The sequence below is a fragment of the Asterias amurensis genome, chromosome 10 (genome assembly GCF_032118995.1).
Source record: "Asterias amurensis chromosome 10, ASM3211899v1".
In the NCBI taxonomy this organism is placed as follows: domain Eukaryota; kingdom Metazoa; phylum Echinodermata; class Asteroidea; order Forcipulatida; family Asteriidae; genus Asterias; species Asterias amurensis.
In genome coordinates, this window is record NC_092657.1 from 3,579,531 (window position 1) to 3,604,812 (window position 25,282).

The following is a 25,282-nucleotide window of genomic DNA, read 5'->3' on the forward strand; positions in this document are numbered from 1 at the left end:
CCTTAGTTGGTAACAAGTCATTGTGTTGGTAGTATAAAACATTGTGAGAAACGTCTCCCTCTGAAGTAACGTAGTTTTCAAGAAGTAATTTTCCACTAATTTTATTTTGAGACCTCAGAATACGATCTCGAAACCAACCATCTGAAAGTACACAACTTTGTGAGACAAAGGTGTTTTTTCTTTCATTATTGTCTTGCAACTTTGATGACAAATTGAGTTCAAATTTTCACAGGTTTGTTATTTGATGCATACATGTATGTTGGGATCTACCAAGTGAGAAGACTGGTCTTTGATAATTACAATAGTGTCCAGGGTCTTTAAAGACAATAACACTTCGGGTAGACTAGACATTTCTGAAGTAAAAACATAAACAAGTACAAACATCACTCTGAATTTAAATGGCTCGCAACTTTATTGTTCTTCTATATAATTACCAAACAAATGTAGACTGTTAAACACAAATTGGTGTTGTAATAATCAAAGATTTCAAATTTAATAAATAAATAAATAAAATGAGAACTACTTGTTTTATTAACAAAATACTGTTATATTTTTTTTCCCAGTAAATTGCTACTCGAGTTGTGTAAGATACATAAGGACCAGGTAAAATGTTGTCTATGATGAAAGACTCTGCTAAGGTCGAAACATCAAGCATTTCTGGCATTATTGTTGGAACATTACAGAATTGGTAAGAAACAAAAATCGTGAAGATCACAGATTTACATAAAACTTACACGGTCTAATGTTGATGATAGTTGAAAACATCCCTTGCAATATTTCTGTCTGAAATGTCATATTTGATGAGAAACAAATAATCTAATTTCGCGTTTTGAGTTTATTGCTCAGTGAGCGTTTTATTCATTGTTATTTTGGCATCGATGCAATGCCAAGTTTGTAATCGGTTTTTCACTATTCTCTCGTGACCCAGATGGCCAATCGATCTCAAACTTCAACAGGTTTGTCAGTTTATGTATACATGTATGGTGGTTTACATAAAGTGCTTACACTGCCAGCAACTGTTTCGTTAGCAACAACCAATTCTGTAATTTTCCTTTAAGGTCCTTTTGGTTGGTAAGCAGTTTACAACAGCTAATTGTATTTTCTCTTGTGGTTGTGTTTACTCAAAATAATTATTATCATAAAACCTTACTTGGTAACGAGTAATGGGGAGTTTGACTGTATAAAACATTGTGAGAAACGGCTCCCCCTGAAGTGCCATAGTTTTTGAGAAAGAAGTAATTTTTCACGAATTTGGTTTCGAGACCTCAAGTTTAGAGCTTGAGGTCTCGAAATCAAGCATCTGAAAGCACACAACTTCGTGTGACAAAGGTGTTTTTTTCTTTCATTATTATCTCGCAACTTCGATAACCATTGAGCTCAAATTTTCACAGGTTTGTTATTTTGTGCATATGTTGAGATACAGCAAGTGAGAAGACATGTCTTTGACAAATACCAATAGTGTCCACTGTCTTTAAGATATATACAGAGACCCTCTTTGATCTTCTTCTCTAGTGCTGAGGATACTGTTCCCAAAAGCTCCTTGGAATCTATAACTCCAATAATGGTTGCCAAAAGGTGATAAAACCATCCTAAATTTGCATTTGATAAATTCATCCCATATAAAAAAGCGCGATGTTCCTTCATTTTGCCAACAAGTAGTGTTAGTGCGCACGCCATGTGCAATGGACCCTTCCCATGAAATATGCTAATTACATTCACGCATGCGTACAGACCCTTTTGGTTGGCAAACGCCATAGAATTGTGCGCTAAGCAGACGCACAGTCGCGTCTGCGTCGAGCACCCATTAGCCGTATACAAAACAGCGCAATGTTCCCTCATTTTGCCAACCAAAACGTTAGTGCGCACGTGCTATGTGCAATTTACATATTTCATGGGAAGGGTCTATTTACATGTCACAGGATAAGTCACCTCAAAGGTTGAAAGTTGAAGCTGAAGTTTTCTTTAAATTATCTACAAATTACAAATTATAAAGAATACTTTATACAAGTTGCCTTATTTTATAAAATCTATGAGCACAATTTGCCCTCAATATAATCAGAGAACATATTTAGGCGAAACTGTACCAACTTCAAAATTCCTCAACAGGTATTTTTATTTTCAGATTACCTGATTACAGCAAAAAGGATTTAAATCAGTATAGCATATCCTCCAAATGGGATAAAATAATAATTATATGTAGACACTCATTATGAATATCAAGTTTTACTTTCAGAATTGAAAAAATGTGGCAATTAAGACACACACACATGTGGTATAATCCCATTGTTCCATATGCACGTACACATCTGGAGATTCACACATCTCTACTATATGTACGTGTAAATAGTTAAAGGCAGTGTACACTTTTGGTAATTACTCAAAATAATTATTAGCGTCAAACCTTTCTTGATTACAAGTAATGGGGAGAGGTGATAGTATAAAACATTGTGAGAAACAGTTCCTTCTGAAGTAAAGCAGTTTTTGAGAAAGAAGTAATTTTCCACGAATTTTATTTTGAGACCTCAGATTTAGAACTTGAGGTCTGGAAATCAAGCATCTGAAAGCACACAACTTCGTGTGACAAGGGTGTTTTTTTCTTTCATTAATACCTCGCAACTTCGACGACCGATTGAGCTCAAATTTTCACAGGTTTGTTATTGTATGCATATTGTTGAGATACACCAACTGTGAAGACTAGTCTTTGACAATTACCAATAGTGTCCAGTGTCTTTAATACATCAACTTGAATTAATGCATGTCCAGTTTGCGGTAACACCATACTTTGCTGTGTAGATTTGTTCTTTGAGAACTTGCCTTGCTATTTATATTTTACTGCCATTACTGACTGCGGAGAAGATTTCAAAAACTGTTGACTTTCGAGATAGTTCTGAGAAGCACCGCCCTGCTTATTAACCATGTTAACTATACCATTATTTGTTTGTTTAGAACTTGTCTGCCCATTTATTCTATTGCCATGACTGCTGCAGAGTAGATTCCAAATTTTAGTTCTGAAAAAAATTGTCTTGCTTTTAAATTAACTACTACCGCAGATTTGTTCTTCCACGACTTGTCTTCCTACTTCTACTGCAGCGGAGTTGATTTTTGAATTTTTGAGACTACTTTCATGTAGTTCTGAAAAACACTTTCCTGCTTTATAAAGTGTACTGTATGTTCTTTGAGAACTTGTCTGCCCATTTATTCTACTGCCATGACTGCTGCGGAGTAGATTCCAAATTTTGGAAACTACTTAGTTCTGAAAAAAATTGTCTTGCTTATTAACTACTACCGCGCATTTGTTCTTACAGAACTTGTCGTCCTACTTCTACTGTAGCGGGGTCGATTTTTGAATTGTTGAGACTACATAATACATGTAGTTCTGAAAAGCACTGACCTGCTTATAAAGTGTACTGTATGCTTGTTCTTTGAGATTTTGTCTGCCTATTAATTTTATTCTACTGCCATGACTGCTGCAGAGTAAATTTTTAAATTTTGAAAACTACTTAGTTCTGAAAAGAACTGTCCTATTTATTATTACCTAATAAACGTAATACCATAGACTTGTTCTTTTAGAACTTGTCTTGCTATTTATAAATGCAGAGTAGATTTCGGCGGAATTGTTGAGACTACTTAGTTGAGTTCTGAAAAGAACTGTCCTGCTTACAATGAAATAACTACTGCCTAGGCAGATGGTACATGTAGGTTATAGATTGGAGCACTTGAAATCCTTTCAATTCATATTATTATCACAGTTGTATCAACTTCGATAGTAATCAACCATTTCTGAGAACTGCCTGATTTCGGCGCGTGATGCTACATTTTGTAACTTTAGACAATTACCGCTAAGTTCAACTTTGTATCTGATTTTCATCATGTTGTTTCACTATGGGTCACCCCTTCATCAGAATCGCTCGGCTCAGCTGATGGCTGCTCAACAAGCACCATGTACCCAGGGCCCAGTCGCTTAGAAACATACACCCGAGAACTGTCCGAATCTTGGGATGCATCACTTTCTCCGAGGGGTGTCTGACTGGATACAGGACTGGTGTCAACTCCTGTGGTCTCTACACTTGCTGTATGAGGTTGAGAGTTAATTTGGGTATTGTCAGTTAGGGTCAAGTCCACTTCCATTGGAAGGAGGGGTGAAGGCAAGGCGTGCTGTTCATTACCTTTGGTTTTGTCAACCTCCATTGCATCTGATTCCCCCCTCACATCTATGGACTCTTCCGTATTCAGTTCATCCCGTGGTGACATGTTCACACTTAGACTGGTGCTGCTATAAAATCCCGTTGAACTATGCTCATGAGTCGCTGTTTTGTTCAGTCCATCACCCGAGGCGGCATTTTCTAAGCTCTGGCTTACAGTTCCTTGAAGCTCCGCGCTCGACTCGGATTGCACATTGTTGTCAAGCCTGTCTGCGACTTGCATTCCTGGTGACTCCTCTGGCATTTCAACAGCAACAGACTGTGACTGCATGACTGGCATATCAGGTGCCATCCCCCGCCCTTCCAATAGCTTGTTGAACTCCCTCTGGTACTGGGCCCACCTTGGCGACTCCCATGCATCCTCAGTCATTGATGAGCCTGCGGGAGCTTCAGAAAGTCTTTGTCCAGCTCCGGACGCCAGAGTCTGACCGTGCCCGGAGAAGGCCCTGTAACCCCCAACCTGCTGACCCCCGGAGGTCACAACTCCGCTACTGCCGGCTTTCAGTTTGCTTCGGACGCCGGTGATGAACTCTGACCTTTGTTCCTCGAGGTCAACTGGGTGCTGGGAAGGTCGACTTGTCGATGGGCTGTCGGATTCATCTACACCGGGTCTTATTGGAAAATGTCCAATGGGCTCAAGGCATATCTCAATACGGTCTTCCATCGCGTTGTAAGTAAATTTCTAAGGAGTCAAAGTAAATAAAAACAACAATGCACAATTAATTAAGTAAAAGGTGAGGTCGTCATCCCCCGATTGGGAGACAAGGATAGCCTCATTTGAAGAACGGCTCCAACCATGATAACTACATCATAATTGGGATAGTTCAGTTGTTAGTAACAACAAAAATGGTACCCGCTAAAAACGTAGGAATCAAACTGCCTCAGCTACCAAGTTCAAATCCCACATGGTAATATTCCGGTGTATTGGGTTGTTTTTCAAAGGACTCGGGAAAATACAGATCAGTGCTTTACATGCAGTGGTGTCAGGGTAAAACACAACTAATATTGATTACCCCAGGGTGATGAGAAGCAATAGCAATTTTTTTAAATAGTAAAGTGTCACACTCAAGGACACAAGAGTCATAACTGGGATTCGAACCCACACCCTGATGACTAAGCCACCAGGGCCCAATTTCATAGAGCTAATAAGCACAAAAATTTGCTTAGCATGAAATTTATTCCTTGATAAAAACAGGATTACCAATCAAATTTTCAATTTGCATATAACTTGTTACTGGTATTCAGCTGTAAATTGCTTTTCCTTAACATCACTTGGAGATTTTATCAAGGAAAAAAAAATTGCATGCTATTTTTGTGCTTAGCAGCTCTATGAAATTGGGCCCAAAACTCTGTTGGATTCTCTTAACCGCTAAGCCACAACACGCAACGAGAAATGTCAAAATGTGGAAAGGCCACTTATAAAAACAAAATCTTACCTTATTTTGAATCGACGGCAACACAAAGTGCTTGCCATCCGTCAGCCCCAAGTCCCTCTCGACGATAGCATAGAATGTACCACCCCTCTCAAATAATGCACTGTGCTGCTGGACGTAGGTCCACATGTCTGTGTTGGTCAGCGTCGCCATCAGGTTCAATGAGTAGAGTCGAAGGTCAAGATTGTCACCTGATGAATAAATTAACATGCATTTGCATTTCAATCAGTTGAGTTGGCCTCAATTTTTAGCAGGATGCAATCGGACAAAACATGCCAAAGGGAGTAACAGAGGTCAAGATTGTCACATGATGAATAAATTAACATAAATTAGCATATAATACATCTCAGATCCAACAAACATGATGGGAAGTTAATCTGACAGTGAACATGTTTAACATCATGAATTTACATACCAATTTGCTTGACAGTTTAGAAGAATAGCATGTGATGAATAAATTAACATTCATTTGCATATTTATGAATGGCCTATACCTGTTTCCTGTTGTAGACTTTCCATGCCCCTCATGATCTCCTCTCGGTTTGAAAATCTGTTTGATCCTACCTCTGGGAAAGTGGAAGAGCCCGGTATGGTGCTCAGTGAGTGTTGAGCCCGGTCTGAGAACCCCGTGTCCATGGGCTGACCTGTCACTAAAACAAAATTAATTAATTTTGAAAACATTGTCTCATTGAAGAAATTGTTTTGGGCGTCAAAACATACCCCTGAGCTACCATGGCTATCAAATTTTACCATAAATAAAAAATAATAGTGGTTTCTTATACAGTTATACAGCGCTTATAGCCGTCACTCAGTGACGGTCAAGGCGCTTCCACATTCAGTATTTTCCTGTAAGGTAGTGTGGAGCTTAAAGTATGAGACACATTTCTTTACATACATGTAGCACCATGTTATGGTTTACAAGGTGCTGTGGCACAATTTGTTTCCGATCAAACCAGGAACTCCGAGGCGAACTCCTGCTCTTTATACCAAGTGCACTGAGTTCTTTTAAGAACATTACACTAACATAGGACCTACAGCTTTACGTCCCATCTGAAGGACGCAGCAAAAATGGTTACATTGTAAATGTCTTGGTGAAGGACACAAGTGACAAGACCGGGACTCGAACCCGTACTCTGCTGATAGGAAACACCAGGGCCCAATTTCACAAGGCTGCTAAGCACAACAATTTGCTTAGCATGAAATTTTTGCCTCGATAAAAACAGGATTACAAACCACATTTTCTGGGACTTTCAGGATAAGCAAACAACAGCTGAATACCAGTAACAAGCAATATGCAACAAATGGAAATTTGGTTGGTAATCCTGTTTTTATCAATAAAAGAAGTTTCATGCTAAGCCAATTTTTTGTGCTTAGCAGCTCTATGAAATTGGGCCCAGAGCTTGAGTCTAATGCTGTAATCTGCTCGACCCGCCACGCCACAATTTGTCCACATGTCTATTTATTTTTATTTATTTTATTTTAAATCTTCGGACATAATTCTTTGTTGGCAGGGGCCGTCCAGGGTAAGGCAAAAGTTTTAAAAACATGTCATCAAAGCGATGTGCCCTCCCAGACCCCTCCAACAAACATGTTACAAAAACACAGAAAATAAAAGCATGAATTTTAAAAATTTAGATAATAACATATAAAAGTACAAAACGCCACATTAAATTAAAATCATTAAACATTATGGCAAATAATAACAATAGACCAAAACTCAACGCTGGTAGATAAAACAAAATATCACCCATAAAATTATTAAGAAACAAACCAAGCAAAGTATATACATGTCTCACCTTTAGATGACACAACCTCCACGGTAACCCTGTCTCCATTCTGCAGGGGTACCGGTTCGCTCTCTTGGCCCTCTATCGGCGCCGTTAGTTCCTTCGGAGGAAACCCATACCGGATCTTCTGACTATCCGCTTTGACGTTCAGCTCCATTTCTATCTTTCCCTGGAGCTCCGAGAACGTTGTGCTGGGCTCTAAGATGAGTGTTGCCTTGAAAAACAAAAAAAATAAAAACATTTTGTTTAGAATATTTTTTTGGGTAAGCATTTTGCAAATGAGATTTTAGGCATTGCTTGGTGAGGTATCAATATAAAATTGGTTTGTGGTAACACAATGTATATCTACTTGCTGGATGGGTAACAAATGTTCTTTTGAGAACTTGTCTTATTATTATTATTTTTTATTATTTATTTGGCAATTCACATAAAAATACAAAAATACAAATAATTTATACGTAAAGGATAAAACACTTAAAAACATTAAATATATAAATATATACATCTGGATTGGAAAACATTAAAAAGGGAGATACATCAAGATATAAAAAAGGAGGAAAGGCAGTAAAAAAGAAGACAAAGTACTACACGACTGAGGACAACAGAAAGACAACAACAATCCAGGTTTGCCAGGACTGACAAAAGTGCCTGCACTGTCACCAAGAGGTGTGTCAGTCCAACAAGAGGTGTGTCAGTCTTGCAATGTATCTTAGAGTAGACTTTTCGGAATTGAGACATCTCTACCAGATCATCCTCCAATATTTGCTGTCTAACCTAACAGCATTTTCTTTTGCAATTGGCAGAAACATTTTTCTTGAATACATACATCATATATATCACCATTTATATAAGGCGCCTTTTTCCCAAGGTTACAAAGCGCCTACAGAAGATGCAACAAAGAAATCCAAACTCAAGATGCTCCAATGTAAAGTGAAGTAAAAGAGTCAAGTATTTATGTACAAATGAGTCTTTAAGTATGTTTTTTTTAATTGTTTATGTGAAGTTGCATGGCGAAGAAGTGATGGTAATAATAAGAGTAGTTTGCACAAAGGAACTGACTCGACAAAGCCAAGAAAACAAAGATTCTCTTAAAAGGCAGGGTATACTTTTGGTTATTGTCAAAGTCCAGTATCTTCAAGGGGTGTTTTCCAACAAAATAACAAGCATGTGATAAATCGGGCTCAAATCAAAGTTACAAGAAAATAATGAAGAAAACAAAACACCAGCATTGCGTAGGATCTCTTAAGATTTACCTGCTTTCCATCTGAAGAAGTCAGCCGGATCCTTTTAGTCTTGGGCACATCTTTTGTCACCGACGTTACGGTATCCATAGCAACTGGGGCCATCTTGTTGTCACTGTCCTCACTTTTACGCCCCTCTTTAGTGCCTGGCGATTGTTTGTGCTTTCTTGTCTCCTCTGATGGCGATGGGGATGACGATGACGCTTTGCTCTGCTGAGAGGGCGCTCTTTCCTCTATACGTCTGCGTAGATTCCTCTCGGCTTCGCTCATATCTAGCTCTTCCTTGTGGAGCGTCTTGGCCTGGGATGAAACAGATGGGAGGATTTTTTAAAAACATGTATCTTGTAATACTAGGGTTGGTACGTTTGAATTCAATTTTAAGTAATTTAATCAGTGGATGCAATATTCCACCATTGTTGCTCAAACAAGAGGGTCAAAGAAACGATATGGAGCTGAATTGACAGCTCCCAATGTTTCCCATGTAGGCATAAAATCATGAAGTTTTTACTGGAAGTTTTTCCTGAAAATAACTGTGCAAATCACAAGATTAGCAATGTCTGGGCCTATGGTGATGATTATACAGAAATACATAGTTTCTTAACAAGTTAACATGGTTAAGCATCTCTATGAAATCAGGACGTGCGAACACATTTTATGAAATTGGTTGTTGTATTCTGTTAGCAACAGAACTTGAAAACTAGACTGCCGTAGTGGAAGAGTAACATTCCACTTACTGCAAGTCCAGTTAGGATGATCTTTGATGGCATATCATCCAGCACGGGTCCTTTCTTGTCTCTGGGGTACCGTGTCCTAGGGGAACTACTCCCACTCCCAGCTGGGGATCCAGCTCTGTCAGCAAGGTCGTCCAGATCGGTCGAACGAGGTCTAGGAGTGCGTCCCCCTGGTTCGGGTTTACCTACACGGTGTTCGGGAGTGTGTTCCCCAACGGAAGGGGAGCTCGATGCTGATTGGTCGACGCTGCTTGTGCTTGGCATGTCCTTCAAGCTGATTGGCTGATACTCTTCCTCTTGTGCTGCAGTCTATTGAAAGCAAAAGTACTTAATGTCAGGAATTTAGAAACACCAGGGCAAACTCCTTTTCTTGTAATTGGGTTCTTTTACAACCATTGACCAAACAGGACCAACAACTTTACTTCCCATCTAAAGGACAAAGCAAAAAAGGTCAAGTACTCTGTTTATACTCATCAAGAAAAAATAAACTCACATTCTGGAGGATCGTCTCCACAACTTGCTGGACCAACTTCTCGCTGCCAAACTCCCCGGGAAAGTGCTTCTGGACCAGTGCCGAGGCGATCTCGTAAGCGTTGCTGTTGAGGGCAGTGTTCGTCTCCCCCTGAAACCACATCACATCCTCAGTAAAGAACTGCCCTTTCCACTTCAGTGAAACTGGAAAACTTTTTAAGAAAAAAAAAAGAATGGGTCAGATTGATTGGTAATTTGTATTGTTCCTTTTTATATTTAAAAAACTAGGATCATAAGGAAATGATTTTGCAGGATGCGTACAACCATAACCATCTTTTTACCAAGCTTTCATATAAAAGTTACACAACCTTGGCTAGTACAGTGATCAAGTTCACTGTCTAAAAGTCCTTGGCTTCAGGTTCAGAATAAAAGAACAGAAGTGAAATCCTTACACGGCTGGGTTGTTGTCGTACTCTTGTCCATCCCAGTAGTGTTTGAATCCACAGTTACACTTAGTTTTTGGAGCCGGTGTGTTGGTACGATCTCCGTTAAAGTAGACAATGCTACCATCGGACTGTATCTGGCGCAGTTGCTTCCTGCAATTAGTTCAGTGGAGAATCATCACGTCAAGAGCTAAAACATAGTCCGTCTATTCACTAATATCAAAAATTGTCTCCCTCTTCCCACCTTTGATTGAACTGGTGGTTAAACCAGCCCCTTCCCTCCAACCTTCCTTCCAAGTCAACAGCACTACTGACTTGCACATGATCTAATTCAAAGATTAGGGTCCACTGTTTGAAAAAGGAATTGCATGAAGATACCAGGTGTGAGTTGGTAAAAACAAAAAGGATGTGTTATTGTGGCATCTTTCTTTGATGGAGCTTTCCCGTAATGGGAATTGTTTTGTAACTTTCTTCACAATCCCCTCAGTGAGATAAATTGGATCTACATGTAGCACGCTCTAGTCATTCTTAGTGAGATAAATTTGCTCTAGTACACTTCAGTCATTTTTCATGATCTATTCTAGGTCTGGGTTCTGACCCGCCTTACCCCTGACACCAAGCACACTGTGATGGTCTCATCATAGACTGATCTGGAACCAGTTCATCCTTCGTCGCATCGTAGGAGCAGTTTAGTTCTGTAAACAATTTGGAAACAAGTCATTTACATTTTTTCTTCACACCTGTTTTACAAAAAAGCTCTTCACTGTGTTTATATTGCATTATAAACATTGCCACATGATCTCCTCTTAACCAATGTTGACCAAACAGAATGGATAGCCCTGGAGCCTAACTTCATAAAGCCTGTAAGCACAAAATCTTAAAAAACAAATTCTCACCATGCAGTGGAAAGGCGTAGAGTTTCCCCTCCTGCAGTCGACCGTGAAGTTTTTTAGCGAGGTCGTACAGCTCCCCGCCCTGTCGCAGCCACTCTAACGGGATGTTACGCTTCTCGATCTGAGAGAGGGCGCTACACAGGAGGCACCGGAAGAGCTGCTTGTTCTCGACGGCACAGCGAGTGTTCTCAATGATGATGTTCTGGTGAACTCCGACAACACCTGAAAGCAATTTTTCAAATGTGACTTTAAATTTGGTTTTTACAATTACATCGACTGTACACTTGTAACTTTCCAAGAGTTCTGCGAGAAATATCACAGGCATATTACTTGGGATTTGAACCCAGGACCTTTACAATTCTAGAGCAAATGTCTTACCAACTAGACCACAGAGAGTGCCCGGTAGCTAGAGGCAGTTTTTTTTTACTTGTGGCTGCAGTCTACGATGGGGATGTCTTAGTTTTAAAAAAATTTTGTTCTCGGTTTTAGTCTCGGTCTTGGTCGCAATGGTTTGGTCCCGCTCCATCATTGAGGTCTCGATCTTAATCTAAAAACTTGTTTCAGTCTTGGACTCAGTCAGAGGACCCGGTTTAGTCTCACTCCGTCATTGAGGTCTCGGTCTTAATCTCAAACTTGTTTCAGTCTTGGACTCAGTCAGAGGACCCGGTTTAGTCTCACTCCGTCATTGAGGTCTCGGTCTTAATCTCAAACTTGTTTCAGTCTTGGACTCAGTCAGAGGACGTGGTTTCAGTTTGGTCTTGGTCTTGATGGGGAGGTCTCCGGTCTCGATATCGGACTTCATGGTCCCGACTACAACACTTCTTACCAGTTCGTTTGTAGATATAATGATGCACATCTGCAACGACCGCTGGGTGCAGATGATATTTCTCTACAAACACTTCTTCCATGGCTGCTGCCAGCCTCTGTACATACTTATCCTGTCGGATGAAGGAAGGAAGGGACCAGTGTAAGGTAAGAATGATAGTCTAAACTAACAAAGGATGAGATTTAAAAAATGTGAATATTCCTGGTATCCATCTGTACCCATTTGTACCCACTGGTACTCAATTATCCCAACAGGGGCCCATCTGTGCCAATTTTTACAAACTGGTACCCAATTGTACCCATCTGTGCCCATTTGTACCCACTGGTACTCATTTGTACCCACAGGTGCCCATCTGTGCCCATTTGTACCAACTGGTACCCATTTGTACCTATTTGACCCCTTGGTGTCAAGTGTCTTGCTTTTGGATGTATCTTGACTAGGATTCGAACCCACACCATGATACATTAGGCACCGAAACTCGAGTTTGATCAATGTCCACAAAATCACAAGATCCAACACAAGATCACCAGATCCAACACAAGATCACCAGATCCAACCACGACACATTACAATATTGTTTGCTTTTTATGAAGGATGAAGTCTGAGTGACAAACCCAACAGATCCCCTGACGCAGGATTAACAAAAAAACAGCCTGACTTGGGCTCCACCTTACACCCCCATCAATTACTTTGAAAAAGAAATGGGTTTCAGGCTGGGTTTCAAACAGGTGAGCGTAGGTTTTGGTTTTGATAAGGGTCAAACTCGTCTTTCTCAGTGTTCACCACTTTGACCTTTTGACCTTTTGAAAAAGTAATGGGTTTCAGGCTGGGTTTCTCAAACAGGTGAGCGTAGGTTTTGGTTTTGATAAGGGTCAAACTCGTCTTTCTCAGTGTTCACCACTTTGACCTTTTGACCTTTTGAAAAAGTAATGGGTTTCAGGCTGGGTTTCTCAAACAGGTGAGCGTAGGTTTTGGTTTTGATACGGGTCATACCTGCTTACTCAGTGTTCACCACTTTGACCTTTTGACCTTCAAACTCCTTGCACTATAAGGAAACAAAATCTCACCGGTAGTGACCTACTGCCTCCAACGGTGCACATGTCGTCCTCATCAAATTGAATGTATGAATCAATGAGCTCATGGGGAGTTCCCCAAGCCTTGGTTAGCATCCATCGTGGCAGACGGGGCAACGGGCGTCCTGTGAACAAATCAAAGAAAACACATCAGGGCTAGTTTAATGAAGCATGTCAGCACAAACTTGCTAAGCAGAGAAGAAAAAAATGCTTAGTTAAAGGAGGTTACCGGCCAAAATGTCATCAAATTTTACATTGCTGCCACTGGTTCTTAAATTCATGTTTTGCTCAGCAAAAAAAATTGCAGAGCATATGTTCTGCTTTCAATAACAGCTTCATGCAAAGTTTCAAATCCTACTTTTAAAGTATTTTCATCTAGGTCACAAACTTAATGCTGTCAAACAAAATCTGTGCCTTACCCTTCACCCCTACAAGCGCGATGAAATGGTTGCGTCCAGAACTGCTCCATGCAACACACAATGGCTTGTTGAGAACTCCGTCTTTCCCACTGCAGGACTCACGGGGAACAAACGCAGGTAAAAACACACCTGAGGGGGAGGGGGAGGAGGGGGTGTGGGAAGTAGCAAATGGGAGATAAATTCATTTGTCAGTTTTTGCTTACGAACTAAACTGCATCAATGTTTTATGAGGCGAATTAGCTTCTACTGAGCTCTGGTGTGGTCGCTTTTGATTGTGAGCAGGCCATCGCTTTGATTGGAATCTTTTATTCTTTTGTTTAGTAACAGACTAAGAACTATATTCTTCTGTGTGTTGTGCCCTTGTAGGACCTGCTTTCTTAGCTGTAGGTTTTACTTAAAATATCTCAGAACCCATATCATGGAAGAGTAAAAGGTAAACCCAATGTTATTGGTTCACATAGCAAACACACCCTTGTTTACAGTTTCCTCAAGCTTGTGAGCTATGTAAAGTGATTAAGTTCACTTATGAAGCATGATTTCATTACCAAAAACATATAACAATAGTAATGACTAATAGAATTACTGTTGGCTATCTGGCTGTAATGGGTAATATTTCTAAAGATTAGTGTTACCAGAATAATCTCCTGAACTTTGAAGACCTTCCAGAGAATCCAGTAGAATGATCGGCCGCTGAAGAACATTCGCCAATCCAAAAATGTGAATATTCTGAAGTCCAAAGGCTTCGGTCTCGCTGGGTAGATAATCCGGGTCACTCTCAGCGATGATCTGCGTCCATTCGCTGCTGTCAAGAAAATCCTTGAAGTGGTTCTTGTACTTTGTGATATTCGCAAGGAAGTGTTTCTTGAGGCTCGTTCTGAGGGCGTGCCAGAAGAGCTCTCGCCCCACGAGGGCGCGGGAGATGCCGTGGACGAGACAGTGTCCGTCCCCGTCGGCGTGGATTGGAATCAGAACCTCCTCGGTCCCGTTCATCTGGTTGATGAAGTTTAGGGTGTCCTTCAGGTACTTTGCGCTTCCTGTCTGGTCACGTCCGTACCCCATAATCCCGATGTGCTCGGGCTGGATCAGGAAGCTACGGCTTCCTAAGATGCTGCAATCGAACATGTCACTGCCTTGATTCAACGACGTCAACGGCTGTGCTTTGCCCTGTTTGTTCATACCGTAGAATGTCAACAGAGGGCTGAGAAGCTTGCAGTGGTAGTTGGAGAGTCCAAGCACCTTGACCGAGTCGGCTGTCTGCTTCGGGACAACGTTCCCGACCAAGAGGTTGCGGACCATATTGTGAAGCGCCACTTCGGGGTCGGTGACCTCCTGGACATTACTCAGGGATGCACGCTCATGGCGCTGCCCGCATCCAGTGCACTCGATGCTCGAGTCGTAGGACGGGAAGTAGAGTTTCGTCTGGCATTTCTCGTCGGGGCAGTGACCACTCAGCATGCGGTAGCGTTCTTCAACCTGAGATGAGGAGCGGGATAGCATCTTCGCAGATGATGGGTCAGGATCAAATCAAATACTGTAGAAAGAGAAACATCTTGAATTAAAAAATAGGCCTAACACTTAAAGACAGTGGACACTATTGGTAATTGTCAAAGACCAGTCTTCTCACTTGGTGTATCTCAAAATATGCATAAAATAAACCTGTGAAAATTTGAGCTCAATTGGTCGTAGAAGTTGCGAGATTATTATGAAAGAAAAAACACCCTTGTTACACGAAGTTGTGTGCTTTCAGACTTGATATCGAGACTTCAAGTTCTAAATCTGAGGTCTCCAATCAAATTTTTGGAAAATTGCTTCGTTCATGGAAACTTTGTTACTTCAGAGGGAGCCGTGTCTCACAATGTTTTCTTGTAACCAAGTAAGTAGGCAGATATTTTCATGGCATCAGCCATTTAGTCTGCTATATTAACGTCGCAATAAAATTGAACAGGAACTAGAAATTTTACTTTGTTAAATGTTCATCTCGTGCCAGGCCAACATTGTCGTTGTTGTGACATCAAGAGATAGGAATCAGACCGTTTTTTACTTTATTCCCCTTAAAAAATCCTACAAAATATTTACTGTACTAGGCCCCCCCTACCTTTTTATTTTTTTTATTTTTTTTCAGTGACTCCTATTAAGGATTTTTTGTTAAGGGGATAAAATCTGACATTTTTAATGGCCTGATTCCCGTCTCATGAATATTATGAAGTCACTGACTGGAAAGTGGAAACTTTTATTTTATTTTATCATTTACACTTCTGGTAGCTGACTTATCCCTACAGTGTTTTACACTTAGTTTAAATGAACAACATTGTGTTCTGGCAAAAATATAGTATTTTTTAATCACACTTACACCACGATACAAAACAGTACACACTGACTCAGGATGGGGAAGTCCCAACTTAGGCCTTTTAATCAGCCTATATGCAATGCATTACAACAATACAAACACCACACACACACACAAACGTTTTCCCATCTCGGGAAACACCCTGCACTTTTAGTACGAGTTTGTCTTGTCTTATTCGCCATTAACTGAATTATTAATTTCCACTTCCTCAACATCATTCTCTTGATTCATTGTACATTGTATACATTATGTATTTGTCTTTGCCCCCAAGTATTTAGTAATCAAGTGTATTTTGTACTGCATGCACACAGCGCGTTTAGCAGTTTTTAGCGATTGCACAAAATGAAACTAATTGAACATAAAAAAACACGACTGTTTCATCCGTTCTTCCTCAAAACTCGAAAGCAAAAGAGATCTACGATCATAAATATAATACAAACATTGAAATTACAATTGGTTTTAAAAAATGGAAGGATTCAAGAATGTTTTTTCACCAATAAATGACGATTACACTTCCAGCTTCGTTCTTCTGATGATGACGGCTCAATGTTATTTCTTCATCATTGACTGAAATGACCTTTATGCAAATTTTGAACTCTTCTTCTTCATCCTTTTTTTTGGGGGGGGGGGGGGGTGAGGAAAGGGTTCAGACTTGTTAGAGTGTAAACATGTGCTGAATTTGTGGGTTTAACTTTAAAAACTTCGAAAGATACGGAAAGAGAAAAAACGCTGACAACTCTATGAACAAAAATTCAGTTTTCTTGAAGTTTTGTGTCCCACAAAATAACAAATTAGCAGAACAATGTTGATGAGTGAGGGCGCCCTTCCAACAGTCTAGTCAGAAACCCAATGGACTTTCTTGTTTACACAAAAGATAGACTTGTGCTAAAAAAAAACAGAATAACTTATTTTAATCGATTGTTTCATCATTGGCTGTCAGAGAGAGGCAAAATATGGCAGAAAAGCTGTCTGAAAATCCGAAGAGGGGTATTCTTAAAGCGAAAGGTCATTATGAAGATCCAGCAAACAAGCCTGAGTAAGTATTTAGTCGAGTCAGTAACTCTTCTTCATACTTAACTTTGTACAATTATTTCATGAACAAAACAAAAAATATTGATTGTGAAAGATTGAGTCACATTCACAACAAATCATTGAATTGAAATGTCTTGCTTTGGCACGCTGAACTATGAATTTAACATTTCGAGACCTCAGCTTTGGAATATTGAGGTCTCGAAATCAAGCATCTGAAAGCACACAACTTCGTGTGACAAGGGTGTTTTTTTCTTTCATTATTATCTCGCAACTTCGACGACCGATTGAGCTCAAATTTCCACAGGTTTGTTATTGTATGTGTTGGGCGCTATCGCCATCGGTCAATCTGTGCGATCAACCGTTCGCGCTACGCTACCGACCAAACACGCTGCACTATTGAAAGATCTATTGGTCGCGCAGCAATCGGTCAAACGCGCAAAGATGTTCATTGCGCGATCAACTGATTGTTGCGCGATCGGGATCGCGCCCAACATATGCGTATATTATTGAGATGGGTTACACTACACCAAGTGTGGGGATGGTTTTATTATTATTATTATTATTACATTATTATTATTATTATTATTATTACACAGGGATGGTATAAAGTGGGACGAGATGAACATCCTAGCAACGTTCCATCCTACAGACAAGGATTACGGCCACATGAAGATAGACGAGCCAGACACCCCCTACAATCGTTACACAGATCCAGATGGAGATGACGTTGACGCAGATCCACAGAGCGAGGATGAAGACAGTAAAGTGTTGGATTCAAGTTCACTTGCAAATAGGTAAGTTGGTGGAGGAAGGGGCTCCAGAGTAAAATGTAATAACAATGATAATATAGGGGTGGCATCGAGCAGTTTAGAGCATTGAATTCAAGTTCTGGTGGTTAAAGGCTGTGTACACTATTGGTAATTGTCAAAGACCAGTCTTCTCACTTGGTGTATCTCAACATATGCATAACATAACAAACCTGTGAAAATTTGAGCTCAATTGGTCTTTGAAGTTGCGAGATAATAACGAAAGAAAAAACACCCTTGTCACACGAAGTTGTTTGCGTTTAGATGGTTGATTTCGAGACCTCAAGTTCTAAGTCTGAGGTCTTGAAATCAAATTCATGGAAAATCTTCTCTCTTCGAAAACTATGGCACTTAAGAGGGAGCCGTTTCTCACAATGTTTTATACCATCAACCTCTCCCCATTACTCAGCACCAAGAAAGATTTTATGCTAATAATTATTTTGAATAATTACCAATAGTGTCCACTGCCTTTAATCACATCTTTATTCATTTGTTTATTTTTATTTATATTTTTAACTGTTGTTCATTCATGTATGCAAAGCTTTCCAGATCTGGTTAGGGACTGTTCTGCGTTTTTTATGTTTTTTTATGCAATTCTGGGTCTTTTGCCCTGTTACTTAAGAGGTCTTGTGTTGTTTATGCTTTTTTTTTTTTTTTTTTTTAATGTTGTCTGCTTTTAAATCATATTTTATGTAACTATCTTTTTATTTTACTAACTATCAAATTTTAAATTAAGACCGCAATTCATTTTTTATTTAGTGCCAGTGTCTGTTTTAAATGTTGTTGAATAAATAAAACCATTAATAATAATAATAAATGTTCTCAAGGTTGTTTGGGATTTTTAGACAATGTACATTATACTGATGATTAAATTGTTTCCCTGCAGGCTAGAGACAGACACGGCGGACAGACGGTGGTGGGAGAAGCAACCTGGGGAGGAGGATGAAGAGGATGATGAGGAAGAGGAAGTGATGTCACCAGAGGCAAAAGGTCAGCTAAGCCACACTTTTGTTGACCTTCAGAACGCACCTCCTCTGAATGTGCGCCCACCATTTCCCAAAATTTTGAGTTAATTCCTTTGTGCACAATTTTGACTCCCAAAATGGCAGGACAAGATAGGTGCGGTAAAAGCGTTGCGTGTTATGCAAGTGGTCTCTAGTCTGAGTAGGAAATTAAAGGTCAACTTAAAGAAAGTCTACTTTGACCATTTATCCACATTTATTTTGTGCTTAGTTGTGAACTTTTCCTCCCTGCAATTTTTTTGAAATTTGATCGTAAAAACTAGCCATTAATAATGGTTTCCTTTATTTCATTTGTTGTTATTTTAAAAATAAATTCCTATGGGGTACCTTATTTTCTTAATTAAATCTTTAATTTGGTTGATTCATTAAAATATCCTGATTACCCTGAACAGATCTTAAACGTAAGTTTGAATCAAAGAGGAAACACCACTACGATGATATAACAACCCTGTGAACATTTGAGCTCAATTGGTCATAGAAGTTGCGAGATAATAATGAAAGAAAAAACACCCTTGTCACACGAAGTTGTTTGCTTTCAGATGCTTGATTTCGAGACCTCAAAATCTAATTCTGAGGTCTCAAAGTCAACATCACGGAAAATTACTTCTTTCTCGAAAACTATGTTACTTCAGAGGGAGCCTTTTCTCACAATGTTTGATACTATCAACAGCTCTCCATTACTCGTTACAAAGTAAGTTTTTATGCTAATTTTTATGTCTTTGTTCCCCTGAACAGATCTTAAACGTAAGTTTGAATCAAAGAGGAAACACCACTACGATGAGGCGTCGCAGATCAAACTAGCCAAGCAACTCATGGAGCAGGAGGAGGAGGAGTTAAGACAAGAAGAGGAGGCGGAGCAAAGGAGACGGGAGGAGGAAGAAAAACAACGGGCGGGATTGGAAACAACGACGAGCGGCCAAGTCGAGAACCAGAGCGTAAGTGACGCAACAACAGAGGGCAGTAAAGATTCTCATTAATAGTTGCTACTAGTGGGGCTTCTTTGTTCTCTTTTATGCGTAGCCACAATCATGGATAGGCCTTTTGTTACAAAGACACCAAATGAACAACAGGTTCATATTGATAGATGTCAAATTTGCATCGGGGATAAAGAAAATTAATTTTGGTTTTTATCGTTGCGGTACCCGCTGCCAAGCCAAAGGATTCAAACTGCCTCTAACGGTCTGCCATTTATGGGAGTCAAATTTTCGACTCCCATTAATGGCTGACTGTGTTAGTTAGCAAAGGAAAAGGAAAACCATGCAATTTTGAGGCAAGTATGTGTGGATCATTGTATTCTACTTTAAAAACATCTTTCTAACCACAGGCATTTTATTAAAAAACGGTTACAAACGTTTTTCAAAGACCATCTTGACCAATCCAAGGCAACGTGCTCCTTTAACATGTTTAATGCCAAGGATAACTGCTTTATCAGTCAGTCAGTGGTTTTCAAACTGTTGTTCATAAAATGGACACAATCAAAAGGTGTACCCATAATTGTGGCTGTGAACCTCTGTATTTATCAACCACAACGTAATTCATACATAGAGAAAAGAGTTTGTAGTGATGTAGCAGGGTACCAGTCATGTAATAGTATAAACTACTCAGTATTTTTGGCTGGTGACAGGTAGGGTCACAGATTGGTTTTAGTCAGCGTTATGTTAATTTATAGGCAAAGCTACGAGCAACTCTCCGAACCATATTACTTCAAAGTGAATCCTTTCTCAAAACAGCTTTATCTAACCAAGTTAGTTTTATGGTAATTTATTTTGGGAGTACCCAAGTATGACCCCACCTTCTAGTTTAAAGACACTGGACACCTTTGGTAGTTGTCAAAGACCAGTCTTCTCACTTGGTGCTTCTCAACATATGCATCAATTAACAAACCTGTGACAACTTGAGCTCAATTGGTCGTTGAAGTTGCGAGATAACTATAAAAGAAAAAACACCTTGTCACAGGAAGTTGTGTATATTCAGATTCAGATGCTTGATTTTGAGACCTCAAATTCTTATTCTGTGGTCTCGAAATCAAATTCGTGAAAAACTACTTCTTTCTCGAAAACTACGTTACTTCAAGGGAGCCGTTTCTCACAATGTCTTATACCATCAACCTCTCCCCATTACTCGGTGCCAAGTAAGGTTTTATGCTAATAATTATTTTGAGTAATTACCAATAGTGTCCACTGCCTTTAAGCATAATATTTCTGTATCTAGCAGCCACATAATTTTGAGCCAGTGTTTCCTCTGGCTGATAAACTGCAAGGTGCCAAAACTTCAAATCGATGATTTGAAACAAAATTTCTGCAGCATGTAAACTGACACAAATGTAGCGCTCTTACATGTACAATACATGCAATGACTCCATTTGCACATCCAAATTTGTTATTTCTTGATACATAGCGAACAAATGCAATTATTTTTCCACTTTCCTTTTCAAATCTTCATAGCCAGGTGGTGACATCAGTATAAATTTTTCCTGAAAACCTAACTAGGGAGCTCCTAAAAAGAATTTCCAAGTCTGGCCACCAAAACTCTATGCATCCTTTTTAGATACTGAGTGTAATTGCATTGTCAAAACTTGGGCATTCCTGTGAACATACTAAATCGTATTCACTTTTAGAGCTGATGTATATTCTGCAGTGTAGAGGGAATGGACATGATGGAAGCAACCTCAATGATTAGAGCTTATTAACGTCTTGTGACAAGGCTAGTGGCTTGAAGTGTAGAGTGTTTGATACCATTAGGGGTCAAGAATTGAAATGTTGAATCGGAGGACTCCAGGCTATGGGCTCTGGATTTAGGCTCAAAGCTATGTTCTGTGTTCAAGATTTGGGCTCAGGGGTTATGTAGGCTCTGGGTTCATGCTCTGGGCTATGTATGTTCCGAGTTCAGGGCTTGGGGCTCTGGGTTGGGGTTGAGGCTGCGGGCTCTGGGTTCAGCCTTTGGGATCTGGGTTCAGACCCCATACAATCTGGGTTCTGGATCAAAGCTTTGGGTTCAGGCTCTGGGCTCTGGGTTCAGGCTCTGGGTTCTGGGTTCAGGATTAGGGCTCTGGGTTCAGTGTTTGGGCTCTGGTCTGAGACTGCGGGCTCTGGGTTCAGACTCCAGGCTCGGTGTTTAGATTCCAGGCTTGGTGTTCAGGCTCTGAGTTCTGGGTTCAGGATTAGGGCTCTTGGTTCAATGTTTTGGGCTCTGGGTTCAGGCTCCAGACTCTGGGTTCAGACTCCGGCTCGGTGTTCAGACTCCAGGCTCGGTGTACAGGCTCTGGATTATGGGTTCAGGCTCTGGGTTCTGGGTTCAGGATTAGGGCTCTCGGTTCAATGTTTTGGGCTCTGGGTTCAGGCTCCAGGCTCTGGGTTCAGACTGCGGGCTCTGGGTTCAGCCTTTGGGATCTGGGTTCAGGATTAGGGCTCTGGGTTCAGTGTTTGGGCTCTGGTCTTAGACTGCGGGCTCTGGGTTCAGACTCCAGGCTAGGTGTTCAGATTCCAGGCTTGGTGTTCAGGCTCTGAGTTCTGGGTTCAGGATTAGGGCTCTTGGTTCAATGTTTTGGGCTCTGGGTTCAGGCTCCAGACTCTGGGTTCAGACTCCGGCTCGGTGTTCAGACTCCAGGCTCGGTGTACAGGCTCTGGATTATGGGTTCAGGCTCTGGGTTCTGGGTTCAGGATTAGGGCTCTTGGTTCAATGTTTTGGGCTCTGGGTTCAGGCTCCAGACTCTGGGTTCAGACTCCAGGCTCGGTGTTCAGACTCCAGGCTCGGTGTACAGGCTCTGGATTATGGGTTCAGGCTCTGGGTTCTGGGTTCAGGATTAGGGCTCTCGGTTCAATGTTTTGGGCTCTGGGTTCAGGCTCCAGGCTCTGGGTTCAGACTGCGGGCTCTGGGTTCAGCCTTTGGGATCTTGGTTCAGGTTCCATACAATCTGGGTTCTGGATCAAAGCATTGGGTTTAGACTCTGGGCTCTGGGTTCAGGTTCTGGGTTCAGGACTAGGGCTCTGGGTTCAGTGTTTGGGGCTCTGGGTTCAGACTCGGGGTTCTGGGTTCAGCCTTTGGGATCTTGGTTCAGGTTCCATACAATCTGGGTTCTGGATCAAAGCATTGGGTTCAGGCTCTGGGCTCTGGGTTCAGGCTCTGGGTTATGGGTTCAGGCTCCGGTCTTTGGGTTCAGGCTCCGGGCTCTAGGTTCACTTTTCAGACTGCTGGCTCCGGGTTCATCCTTTGGGATCTGGGTTCAGACCCCATACAATCTGGGTTCTGGATCAAAGCTTTGTGTTCAGGCGCTGGTTTCTGGGTTCAGGCTCCGGTCTTTGGGTTCAGGCATTGGGCTAAGTAAAGTGTTTAACATTGAAGGACAATTAATGCAAGTTGCTCCAAAATTGGAGCGGGGGAAAAAAGCCAAGCCGGAACCCAAGCCTCTGGGTTTGTAAAACAAAAAAGCAATTTCTAGATTAGTGTTTTACAAAACTGGAATCATGTAGGCTTATATATTTTTCTGTTAACAATTCCTGCCATTTCCCAATGTAAAGCTGTATCAAAAATATATGTATATGTGAATTATTGTTTCATTTATTTAATCATGTTAAAGCAGTTTTGTGATCGTCTCTCGAAAATTAGGATTGGATTTTGATTGAATATATTCTTTCAGAAACCAATGATGTTCCAACTCTTATATTTCTTGGAAACTTTATTTGAAATTCAATTTATGGTTTAACCCTACTGTAAGAAACCAAACTTACACGAGTATTATTATTTCTTTTCAGACATGTATTGTTTGTAGGTTTTTTTCATGAGAATGCAGTTAATCTTTTGTTTTGTTTAAATTGAAAATTGCGGCTTTGGGTTGTCACATGGTATTAAAAGGCTATGGTAATAGAGGCACACACTCTTGCAGTTTTTGGTTTGTTTTCATGAAATGAAAATCTAAATGCCATAAGACAGATTTTCTCTATTCAAGGATTGTTTTTTATACTATTTTTTATATTTTGTTTATTCACTTCTGGTTTTTGTTTTTAGTGAGTGGGGTAGTGTGTCGTGGCCGAGCGGTCCAGGGCAGTTGACCCAAGAGAAAACTCTAAACATGGGTTCGAATCCTGCCTGGTCAGTCACTAGTGTCCTTGAGCAAGGGGCTTTATCATAGTACATGTAGCTTCTCTCCACTTGGGAGTACAATTGGGCACCATTGAGAACAGGAGAGTAGCCTGCGATAGACTAGCATCCTATCCAGCATGTCCAGCCGTCGATTTCACAAGGAGTTAGGACTCGTCCTATCTCGAGTTAGGACGAGTAACTCTTCCTAACTTGGGATTAATCTTAAGGTCATGCTACAGTGCAGGGTTGTGACTTCTCCTAAGTTCTAAGATTAGTCTTAAGTTAGGAAGAGTTTTGTGAAATCGACGGCTGGGGTAGTAGAACTATTCTTGGTCATTTAATGTCAAGGAAACTGGGTATAAACACCGGCCTAATGATCCGTATTTGCTCAGGACATATTTTTCTTTAAGGTCGCTGGTACATGTTCTCTACAAAGGGATTAATCCAAGTCTCTCAGCCCACACTCGCATTTAAACACCTGGGTCAGAGAAGCAGTTATGGTTAGGTGCCCCTAAATGTCAATTAAACTGAATACCAGCCACCGGCTCAATGAACAGTATTGGCACAGGGGTGGATTTCACCAAGAGTTAAGACTAGTCTTATCTCTAGTTACTCGTCCTAACTTAGGACTAGCCATACGTTTTTCATATCTCCTAGGACGAGTCCTAACCCAACTCTTTGTGATTTCGTCCCCTGGACACTCTAATTTTTTTTTAGTAAACAGTTATGATGCATATTGTTATGACAGATGTAAGGAATGTTATAACTAATTTAAAAGAAATTAATTATTTTGACTTGTCTCTTTTGTTCTCTTGCCTTTTTGCTTGCTGATTATTTTTGATAGGAATGTAAGCCCAATGCAAGCTTTAAAAGTACGAGAATAAACAGTAAAAATAAAGACAACATAAATACATGACTTATGTTGTCCTTGTCGTCCTTGTTCTAATCAGCTCCCTGGGGCAGTATACAGCCACAGCCTGTGCAACATTCAAGGCAGTGGACACTATGGGTAAAAACGTACTCAAAATAATTATTAGCATAAAAAACTTACATGCTAGCAAGCAATGGAGAGCTGTTGATGATAGTATAAAATGTTGTGAGAAACGGCTCAATCTGAAGTGCCATACATGTACATGTAGTTTTCAAGAGAGAAGTAATTTTCCACGAATTTGATTTCGAGACCTCAGAATTAGAGTTTGAGGTCTTGAAATCAAGCATCTGAAAGCACGCAACTTCGTGTGACAAGGGTGTTTTTTCTTTCACTATTATCTCGCTACTTCGACGACCAATTGAGCTCAATTTTTCACAGGTTTGTTATTTGTATGTTGAAATACACCAAATGAGAAGACTGGTCTTTGACAATTACCAATCGTGTCCAGTGTCTTTAATATGTGCTACTCGGCTAAATAATAGTTAAAGTAGTTCTATCAAATCAAGACTTCAACCATGTTACCCAAAACAACATCTCAACAAATAA

The 25,282-nt window shown here is 40.4% G+C and overlaps 2 protein-coding genes across 2 annotated transcripts; one reads left to right on the forward strand and one right to left on the reverse strand.

Moving 5' to 3' along the window:
* Positions 1 to 146: 146 nt before the first annotated feature.
* On the reverse strand, positions 147 to 16,422 carry LOC139943053 (deubiquitinating protein VCPIP1-like). Its single transcript, XM_071939864.1, has 15 exons — positions 16,361 to 16,422; positions 14,152 to 15,050; positions 13,520 to 13,648; positions 13,095 to 13,225; positions 12,028 to 12,139; positions 11,205 to 11,423; positions 10,916 to 11,003; positions 10,318 to 10,461; positions 9,888 to 10,077; positions 9,398 to 9,703; positions 8,676 to 8,963; positions 7,432 to 7,636; positions 6,130 to 6,285; positions 5,639 to 5,826; positions 147 to 4,884 (listed from the first exon to the last, which is right to left on the reverse strand). The coding sequence occupies exons 2-15, from the start codon at positions 15,014 to 15,016 to the stop codon at positions 3,868 to 3,870; spliced, it is 4,038 nt and encodes a 1,345-aa protein (XP_071795965.1). The 5' UTR covers positions 15,017 to 15,050; positions 16,361 to 16,422; the 3' UTR covers positions 147 to 3,867.
* A 304-nt stretch (positions 16,423 to 16,726) lies between these two features.
* Positions 16,727 to 25,093, forward strand: LOC139943070 (protein phosphatase inhibitor 2-like). The gene is made up of 4 exons (XM_071939882.1): positions 16,727 to 16,902; positions 17,495 to 17,692; positions 18,591 to 18,694; positions 19,462 to 25,093. The coding sequence occupies exons 1-4, from the start codon at positions 16,820 to 16,822 to the stop codon at positions 19,701 to 19,703; spliced, it is 627 nt and encodes a 208-aa protein (XP_071795983.1). The 5' UTR covers positions 16,727 to 16,819; the 3' UTR covers positions 19,704 to 25,093.
* The last annotated feature ends 189 nt before the right edge of the window (positions 25,094 to 25,282 follow it).